Source organism: Dromiciops gliroides, chromosome 2 (assembly GCF_019393635.1).
Source record: "Dromiciops gliroides isolate mDroGli1 chromosome 2, mDroGli1.pri, whole genome shotgun sequence".
Lineage (NCBI taxonomy): Eukaryota > Metazoa > Chordata > Mammalia > Microbiotheria > Microbiotheriidae > Dromiciops > Dromiciops gliroides.
This window is the reverse complement of record NC_057862.1, coordinates 646,302,386-646,313,166: the sequence shown is the minus strand read 5'-3', so window position 1 is coordinate 646,313,166 and position 10,781 is coordinate 646,302,386. Positions and strand designations below refer to the sequence as shown.

Here is a 10,781-nt window from a genome sequence, read left to right as displayed (position 1 = left end):
CATTGAGATCCATTCCCTGGACTGATTCCAAGGATACCACCTCTGGTCCCTAGAGCTCCATACCACTCCCTTTCCTGCTCAAGTCCTCAGAGCCACAGACAGTTAAGGCTACAGGAGATAAGCAAAACTGACCAAAAGAACATAGGGAAGACACCCCTGCCCCCTTTTCACAGCCCAAGTTATTCCCACTTGGGAGATGAGTATACTTCCCAGAACGGGGTACAAGTGCCCCAGTACTATAGTATTTACCCAGACTTGAGGGGACCTAATGGACACTTGGAAGCAGCCTGTATTATTGGTTCACACATAGGTAAGCTTTCCCAAAGCAGGCCACTACCACTGAAAGATTCGGTTTTGGAGGGGAAGCTCTTGAGAGATTGTAACTACAGTTATGTCCGTTTCTAGAACCAATATATGGGAAACCATCCGAAACAGTTGTGCCAATGCCTTTAAGATGAAGCTAACCCGTATTGTGAGTACCAAGAGGCACCAGAATATAATTTTCTAAGCAACAGTTGGGACTGACTATAAGCATACTTCAAGCCAGGAGTGATGTCAAATTTTGCTGAAATCCAGCTCCCCTAATGTTCAATAGCATTAAAGCTACTGTGCTCATAAATACACATTTATTTCATTAGAAATGCATAATTACAGTTCAATAGCATTTTCTCCTAGAAAAGTAGTTCAAGCAACAATTCCATCAAAAATGTTAGTAGTCTTTTTTTCAAATACCTATTTCATTACACTGAACAGAAAACACTTAGCCAAAGGCCTCGGATACTTACACTTTTTTTTTTCCAATTTTTTTTTTCTTTTTGTTATAAACACCATAACAAATTAAAAAAAGCCATTTAAACAATGAAAAATATTTTAGTTCTTGATTTTTCTATATGTAGTAAAGTATCTGCTCCGTGCTTGCATCCATCTTTCTCTAGTCTCCCAACAGTATATGACTCAGAAGAAATGGGAAGTGCTGCTGGTAGGGGATGTTAATTTATTTTTGAACTTTTGATTTCGCAGGAGAATTGTCCTTGGAGGAGGATTTCACTGTCTCTAAGTGCACTCTAACAGAATATATATATATATATGTGAGTGTGTATATATATATATTGACCTCCCATGCATTAAACCATGAGGACAATGTGGCTTCAGAACAATGGTCACGTATAGGGGAATGCCAACCAGTAAGGCTGACGATCATCTCCCCCTCAGGTCTCTGGATGGAAGCCACGACCAATCAGTACAGCCAGGGCAACGGGATCTGCAGCACCTGGCTCTCCATTGCTGCCTCACTGGATCTGGATGGCACCATGCTCAATCTGCATTTCTGGCTGGATAGTGGACTGAAGGGCATCCGTACTCTGGAAGACATTTTGGAAAAAGACATCTATCAGGATATAGTAACAAAAGTAACTGAAACCACCTCCAGGCCCCCTTGTCCCCAAACAGGAAGTTGTCACAAGAATGGTAAGAGCTCAGAGGGCTTGTGGATGGAGGCTAGTACAACCACTATTGTTTGACATGGTCTCCCAGCCAGCATCTTGTCCAGTTCCCTCGCTTTTTGCCATATTTTCCCATGCAAAAATAACATCACTGCATTGATAGAAGGCTTTACATACATTACCTCATTTTGATATTTAACTTGATTCTCATTTTGACATAAGTGGTAACATTAATCCCATTCTTCAGATGGGAGAAAAGAGGATTGGACAACTGAGGTAACTTGATTACAGTCATACATGAGAATCAGCAGGACTTGAAGCTAATCTTCTAGTCTTTCCACTCTACTGTGCAGCTAGGTGGTACTATAGATTGTGTATGGATCCTGGAGTCAGGAAGAACCCAGTTCAAACCTACCTCAGATACATATTAGCTGTGTGACCCTGGGTAAGTCACTTACCCTCTGCCTGCCTCAGTTTCTTCAATCACAAAATGAGTATAATAATAACATCTACCTCTCAAGTGTTGTTGTAAAGATCAAATGAGATAATATTTGTAAAACATCTACCACAGTGCCTGGCACACAGTAGGAACTAAATAAATGCTTTTTCTTTCCCTCAAACCTGTTTCACCTGGATGGCATAATCCATTTTATGGATTCTTCTGTTAAAAATAGTTCTTACATCCCTCCCCACCCAATATTCTTATTCACCTGACAAATACATTTAGGCTTTTAAATCTATGTATTATATCTTTAATAATACAAATATGGCATTATTATAAAAAAAATTAACCTGTAAAATACCTTGGCAAGGGATTCCAAAGACAAAGAGAGTACCATAAAATACACATAGTGACTCTGAAGAAATGAGACAGGTTTTCTTGAATAAAAAATAAGAGTAGGGGACAACTAGATGGCACAGTGGATAAAGCACTAGCCCTGGATTTAGGAGGACCTGAGTTCAAATCCGGCCTGAGACACTTGACAATTATTAGCTGTGTGACCCTGGACAAGTCACTTAACCCTCACTGCCCCGCCAAAAAAGAGAGAGAGAGAGAGAGAGAGAGAGAGAGAGAGAGAGAGAGAGAGAGAGAGAGAGAGAGAGAAAAGGAAAAGAAAAATAAGAGTAATAGCTAACATTTAGATAGCACTTTAAGGTTTTTGAAGTACTTTTACATAGATTAACTCATTTGAAAGACAAAGGATTATAGATTCACAGGTAGTAGGGACTCAGTCCAGCTCCTTCAATGTATAGATGGGGGGGGGAGGGGAGAGAGACAGAGAGAGAGAGACAGAGAGAGAGAAACGGAGGGAAGAGGAAAGGAGGGAGGGAGTAAACTGTTCATGGTTACAGGTAGTAAGTATCAAAGGTAGTATCCAATCTTTAAGTACTTTTAGTCCAAATCCAAAAACCTCACCAGTAATCAGTCTCTTTATTTTAAGAGGAACATGGGGGCAGCTGGGTAGCGCAGTGGATAAAGTACCGGCCCTGGATTCAGGAGGACCTGAGTTCAAATCCAACCTCAGACACTTGACACTTACTAGCTGTGTGACCCTGAGAAAGTCACTTAACCCCAATTGCCTCACACACACCCCCCAACAAAAAGAGGCACATGGAAGAGGCCAATTAGAGAATCACTGGGACCACCTAATAAACCTCTCAGGAGAAGGTCTACAGAGAGTGAAAAGGAAAAGGCAAAGAATCTGAACAGTCGTGCTAAGATTATTTCCTAACGATGGCAGCCCCACCAGCTGCCCAGACTACCCACAATTATCTGGTAACATTAGGAAGGAGATTATAAGCAATATTCTATTCTTGAACAGAACCAGGGCAAGAGAGGCCATGCCCTCTTCTGGTGGCCACACCAGAAGAGAACTCTAATATATTTGGGTAAGGGAAAGGGAAGGGGAAGGAGCTGCTGGACTTTTCAGTCTAGAGAGATATGGACAGAAGGCTAATGACCAGAGCCTATCCCAAAGAGCTTGCAGCATAAGGTGAATATAGCCTAGGGATTCTAGAGCTAAAAGGCTTTCCTAGAAGGTTAAAAAGTACGTGAGACAAATAAAAGATAGGCTGTATCACAGAGGGAGTGGTCTTCATTATCCCCTAGGAGAGCAAAGACAAATGGCTTACAAAAAGGCTTTAGGTGAAGGACCTAGAAGGAGTTACATGGGAAAACTAAAATGCTTCTGGAGTGTTATCAGTGAGTGAAGGTGTTCCATGATGCTCCCTCCCCATCAGGGCTAAAAACCCAGCCAGACCATAAGACTAACCTAGTGAAGTTATTCTCCCATCCTCACATCCTTTGTATCAGACTAAGGACAAGGTAAAGGCCTAAAACAATACTATGATTGCTACTCAAACTGGCAACTAAACCATGAGGTGAAAAGAGACAAAGTCTGCAGGCTTTGAGAAGACAGATTAAGAAAGAAAGAAAATAACAAAAAGGAACGGGTAGGAGAAAAACAGTCTCTTTAGAAAAGAAAAAAAAAGTTGACCCCTCCTTCCCCCTCTCTCTTTCTCTCTTTCCCTCCCCCCCCCCCCCCACTCCTGCCCCAGTCCACTGGGACAAGATGGAAGGAACTTGTCTACAGGTAGAAAGGAAGAAAATATAGACATACCAGGACTGAACATTTTCTTATATCACTCTTAACATTCCAAGGTATCGGGGCGGCTAGGTGGCGCAGTGGATAAAGCACCAGCCCTGGATTCAGGAGTACCTGAGTTCAAATCCGGCCTCAGACACTTGACACTTACTAGCTGTGTGACCCTGGGCAAGCCACTTAACCCCCATTGCCCCTCAAAAAAAACAAAAAACCCAAAAAACAAAACAAAACAAAAAGGAAGAATTGCTCCTTAAAAGAGTGATGGTAAGCAGAGGGCAGCACTGCCACAGGGAAGACGAGATGTTGCAGAGAAGGGGAGGGCAGGAACTCCTGCTAAGGACCCAGACACTAAGTGACCTAGACAAGTCAGAAAGAGGCTGGAGCCAAGGATATACTGTCACAACCAAAACCACAGATAGTAGTAATGTTACCATTGCTATTGTTAAAAGTTATCATCATCATAATAGCTGACATTTACATAGCACTTAACAAATGTTATCTCAGTTTAGCCTTACAAGGAAGTAGGTACTATTTATTATCCCCACTTTACAGATAAGGAAATTGATGTGACTTGTCCAGGGATCACACAGCTTGGAAGTGTCTGAGCCAGGATTAGAACTCAGGTCTTCCCCACTCCAGGTTCAGCACTCTATGCAATGTGCCCCCTAGCATCTTCCTAGGCTTTAGAACTAGAAGGAAACCCCAGAGCTTGTTTTCAGAAATAAGGACACCCAAGGCTCAGAGAGATGAAGTGACTTGTCTGTGGTTACTCATCCATGTAATATAAGGAACAGTGAAGATGTGAACTGAGCCCTCTAATGTCAAAACCCTTTTCAAGGAGCTATGAGCATTCAAATACAGATCAACAGGCTTTCTGGGAGAGAATATTTCCCATGCTCAGTGGGTGAGATGAGAGCAGAGGCTGAGTTAAGTGTAAAAAGCATGATAACCCTTAGAAGATAACTAGGGACTTTTAGGCACCCACAGCATCAGTATTGCACATTTATAACTAAAATAAGTTAAAAATTTCAAAATGACATAGGCTTCTTCTGACATGTAAAAAAAATCCTCAAAAGAAAATTTGGAATAATAAACATTTAAAGAAGTCAAGTAAAACAATTTCAACATCTGTTTTTGAGGTTGTCTGTGCTCCTCCTTGAGTGTGAGAAAAATATGCCACCAGTATCTTAGATGGACCAATGGAATTAAAGATGGCTGGCCTCCCAATGACTTCACAAGTATCAGTTTCATTTCATTTTTGTAAACAAAATAACCAAGTCACCATGCAGATTTTGGATGTAGCTACACTATCAAAAGTACAAACTATCAAAATAAGTAACTGCTGGAATGTAAAGTAGTCATGTGAGCACATTTATCCCTGGGTACAAAGATCATATAGAAAAGAAAGAGAGGAGAGAGAGAGAGAGAGAGAGAGAGAGAGAGAGAGAGAGAGAGAAGAAAGAAAAGAAAAAAAGAATTTATTTCCTACTGAAATTGCAAACTTCAGGTTCCTGTCCACCAGATGAGTTGCACTGAATTGACTGAGACTATGTAAACCTAACTGGAAAAAGCCAAGTAAATCATACCAGGCACAGCTTCTCCCAGTTTATCTTAAATAACATAAGTACTTTAGTGCATAATGCCTCAAGGCAGCTAGAAGGCACCATAGACATAATGCAGGGTCTGGAATCAGGAAGACTTGAGTTCAAATCCAGTCCCAGACACTTAAATAGCTTACCTTTATACATATAGGTCTTTTTCCTCTTTCTTTGATCTCTCTGGGGTATAGACCTAATAGCATCATTGCTAGGTCAAAGAGTATGTACGGTTTTGTTTTTTGTTTTTTTGGGTGGGGCAATGAGGATGAAGTGACTTACCCAAGGTCACACAGCTGTCTAGATTTGAACTCAGGTCCTCCTGAATCCAGGGCCCAGTGCTTTATCCACTGTGCCACCTAGATGCCCCAGTAGCTTACCTTTAGTAGGACCTACCACTCAAGGTTGTTGTGAGGATTAAATGAGGTACTATCTGTAAAGTGCTTTATAAATCTTAAAGCACCATGTAAACGCTAGCTGTCATTATCATCAGCAGCATCGATTTTAGCTATGAATGTCTCATCTCCAAAGGAAATTGTATAATATATAATTGTATAATCTCTTCCTGCTTCTTTTCTGCCCCACCACAAGTACTCTTGTATCTGTTTGCCTGTTTCTTCAAGTGTAAAATGGGGTTAATAATATCACCTACATCATAGAGTTGTTCTGAAAAACAAAGTGCTTAGTACAATGCCTGGCACATAGCAGATGCTTAATAAATGTTTATTCCCTTTCTGTTCCTCCCCTTTCCCCTGATGCACCTCATATGCTATAATAGATACATACTAAATATTTGTTGATTGGTTGACTGAGAAAAATGTTCTCAATAGACGCTTCATATAAGCCCTATTTCCTCTAATAAGATCACTCTATACTCTAAATAGGTGAATTAAGGCAAAAGGGATTTGCAGGTATCTAAAGGCAAGCAAAGGGCAGCTAGGTGGTATAGTGGATAGAGCCCTGGGCTTGGAATATGGAAAATTCATCTTCCTGAGTTCAATCTGGCCTCCAACACTAGCTGTATGACCCTGGGCAAGTTACTTAACCCCATTTGCTTCAGTTTCCTCATCTGTCAAATGAACTGGAGAAGGAAATGGCAAACCTCTCCAGTATCTCTGCCAAGAAAACTCCAAATGGGGTCACAAGTCAGACATGACTATAAAATGACTGAAAAGAAAACAATTTTTTAAATATTTATAAGATAGCTCTTCTACATTCTGAATATTATCAAATATTGCTAATTGCTAATTAATTACTAGTTGTTTACTAATTATTTGTGATCAAATCATTATTAGTAGTAATTATGACTAATATTAGTAAAGAGGCTAAGAAATGTTTATTCTCTTCAAATAATAACTGAGCACCAGAAAAGGGAAGCAGCATGATAATGTGACAATGCAACTGGTTCTGGAGTCAGGGGATCTGGGTTCAAATCTCACTACTGACACTTATCTACATGACTGGGCAAATCATTTCTTTTCTTTGCTCAGTTTCTTCCATCTGTAAATGAAAGAATTAGCCTAGAATATCTCTAAGGTTCCTTCCCGCTATGACAATGAATGAACACTTCTTATTCAGAACTCTGTGCCCAGACACATGAATTTAAAATTAAACCCTAATAACAGTAATTAAATTGACAGTAACATAAGATTTAAGAGCAGAGAGGGACTTCTGAGTTTCTCTAACCCATCTCCCTAATTGAAAAGAATATGACTTTTGCTGCCTGGATCTAATGCAAGATTTAGAAAGGAAAAAAAAAAGGGTCTGAACATACTCGGAAAATTGGCGAAGTCAAAAGATGGGAATTCTATGGGAAGATACACTAGGTACATTATTGGTGGAACTGTGAATCAACTGTTTTGGAAAGGAATTTGGAATTATACAAATAAAGGGACTAAAAATTCCACTAGTAGGTATATATGCCCCCAAGGAAGTCAATGATAAGAAAAAATGTCCTATCTATGTCAAAATATGTAGAGCAGCCCTTTTTGTAGTAGCAAAGAATTGGAAACAAAGTAGATGCCCATCATTTATGGAATGGCTAAGCAAATTTGTGGTACATGTATGGAATGGAATCTAACTGTGCTATAAGAAATGATCATTTCAGAGGAAAAGGAAAGACCTGATACAAACTGAAGAAAGCATAGCCAAGAAATACACACACAGTCAACAGCAATGTAAATGGAAAGAAAAAAAAATCAAAAAATGTTGCAAAGTTAAAAAGAACAAGCATGGCCCCAAAGAGGATACCACACCCTCTTTGGCAGAGGTAGGAAGTGTATGAGTACAGAATACCGTGTAGATTTTTAGACTTCTTTGAAATATTGATTGATATTGGTGATTTTTAAAGAATATTCCTCTATTTCTTTTAAAAAATATTATTTGAGGGGCAGCTAGGTGGTGCAGTGGATAGAGCACTGGCCCTGGATTCAGGAGGACCTGAGTTCAAATCCGGCCTCAGACACTTAACACTTACTAGCTTTGTGACCCTGGGCAAGTCACTTAACCCCAATTGCCTCACCAAAAAAAAAAAAAAAAACCAACCCCAAAACAAAACAAAACAAAAAATATTATTTGTTATATAGAATGGCTCTCTGGGAGGGGAAGAGGAGGAATTCTGATAATGAAAAAATTAAAAATATCAATACAAAATGTATTTTTAAAAAAATAAATGAACTCAAGACTTAGATCCTAGATTACATAATGGAAGAATCGGAAGGGTCCTTAAAGATTGGCTGGTTCAGGCCCTTTAATTTATAGCATCAGAAAAATGGCCTAGAGAAACAAGGCAACGTGCTCGGTGTTGCACAAAGAGTATGAACACAGAATTGCCTTCCTCTCGGCCTAGTGGACTTTCTCTTACATCAACCTGCCTCTCCTCCTTGGAGGGAAGGGGCAATATTTTATAAGAACTATATGTCTTTTCATATATAGATTCCTTATCTTAACTTTGTTATCAAAAAATGATTTATAAGGAAATTGTTTTTAGCTTCATGATGGGTTCTTCTCTTTTTTCACCATTTAGTTTATTCCTCCGTCATGGTTCACATTCCTTTCCAGTTTATCTTGAGTGTGGTATAAATCTTTGTGGTTAACCACACTATTAAAACTTAACACAATGCAAAGTGTCACAAGTGTCTTTAGCTATTGTTGCCAATCATGTGGGAAACAGATGCATGTGCTTAGAAATGGAGTTAATAAACTACCCACTCTGTGGCACAGGAGATAAAGTAAAGAGATTAAAAAAAAAAAAAAAGCAAACCAAAAAATCCCCATCCCATTGATATCTGAAGGTTCTCTCAAATTCACCACTCATTTGGGGATTTTTTTTTCAGAGTTCCAAGGCAAAAGAAGAGATGGTGCTGAAATAAATGCTTCATTAAGACCAGGCCTATGTTTTGCTGAATACACAAGAAGTTACCAAACAAGCGTGTGTACTTAATTATTATCTAATACTCTATAAAATATTCATGAATTTGATGGAGCATTTACAAATCAAATTCTTAAACTTTAAAACACTGCAAAAATTATGAATGAATATATTGTTAAACTGACCTAGAATAAATGTAAAGAAATGTTATTTTAAGCCCTCAACAATGAAAAGATGGAATTTTGCTCTTTACCACCTCGGTCACCCTGGATGGGTCACTTCACATGTATGAAGATGAAAACCTTGAGCTATGCTCTAGTGGCTCACGTGCCCAGGAACATAGAAATGGTGGGAGGTTGAAAGGCAAACCCAGAGAAATGAAAAGGAGACACAGACATGTATCTGAATTAGCCAGATCAAGGAAACATGCAATCCTGGACACAGTTCTGGGTTTGTCATCAGAGGCCCTGGGTACTGCTACTTGCTCCTTTTGTGACCCTTATCTCTGGGCCTCAGTTTCTTTGAAATGAAAGGGTTAGACTAGAAGATTTTTATGGTCCACTTCAGCTCCAAAAATTCTATGACTCCATCACACATGAAGGTATGTGGTATGGCCATCAAGGCTAGGAGCTAGGAGCTAGGATTTGTAGCCAGCAGTGAAGGAAGGTGAGGAAGCATGGAGTGGTGGAGAAAGGGAGGAAAGAAGGGAAGGAAGCAAAAGGAATGAAGCACTTAGTGTATGACAGGCACCACAGGAGTGAGCAACATGCTTAAGTTAGTTTGGGGGGTGGAGGGTGGGCATTAGACTAAAGTAAGCAAAGGATCTGGTGGACCAAAAGCAAGTGTGAATCGAAGATCGACATGAAACAGTAAAAGGTAGGAAGCAGGTGGGTAAATAGAAGACACATCATACACAAGGACTAGGGTCAGGATTAGCAATGACACACCAGAAGGAAGAGAAATACAAAGAGAATTCAAGTGTCACAAGTGGAAAACAAAGTAGACAGTAAAGAGGGTGAGCAAACAGGTCAGCAGGGAAGGATAAGCAAGCAAGAAGAACAGAGCTGAGGACCCAGAACCAAGGACAATTTGAGGAGTCTAGGGAAGCTTTTTATTTTAGCCAGGAAGCTCCTTATAGGCCTTTTATTGGGGGGGGGGGGGGCGGGGGGGGCAGGAGGAGAGAAGAACTGGTCTTCCTATCTCGTCCAGGCTCGGTGTGCAGTAGCCACTCAGGCCCAGTCCCAGTGCTGAATGTCACTTAAACTCCAACCAGCTCCTAGGTCAGAACCCAGGCCAGTTGGGCCCTCGTCTTCCAGGGGCTCACCATATTGGTGCAGGATCAAACGTGGACTCCCAACGGGCTCTAGCCCTGATGCAGCTCAAAACTCTTGCACTCAGGTGATCTGCTGGCCTCAGCTTCCCTTCCCAACCACCCACCCACAGCTGGGATTTACAGGTATGTACCACCATGCACAGCCCTTTGTGTGTTTTCAAATTAAAAAGGAGCTGAAATTAAGGTCTGGATGGTCCAAGGGCTGCAATTGGAAGCAGGTAAGTGGGTGTCTAGTTGGGGTAAAAAGTGTGGGAACAGAAATTACAAAATTTTGGTGGGAATATGGGTGGGACACTTTCACAAACAAATTTAAACTCAAAAAAAAAAATTGTTGACCATAGTCTCTTCCAAACTAGAATTCTGTTATGTGATGGTGTATTATGAATCACAGGAAAGAACTGATCAATGTTCAAAATGCCTATGTGCAAACAGGCT

The 10,781-nt window shown here is 40.3% G+C and overlaps 1 protein-coding gene across 10 annotated transcripts in view; it reads right to left on the bottom strand.

The window, feature by feature from the left end:
- Nucleotides 1–634: 634 nt before the first annotated feature.
- LOC122738264 (BTG3 associated nuclear protein) overlaps nucleotides 635–10,781 on the bottom strand; it is a 257,684-nt gene continuing 247,537 nt past the window's right edge. For all 10 annotated transcript variants that reach the window (XM_043980316.1, XM_043980317.1, XM_043980319.1 and 7 more), the window contains one exon: nucleotides 635–1,361. In XM_043980316.1, the coding sequence (XP_043836251.1) occupies nucleotides 1,290–1,361 (72 nt within the window). In that variant the 3' untranslated portion in view covers nucleotides 635–1,289. The remainder of the gene's footprint in view (nucleotides 1,362–10,781) is intronic.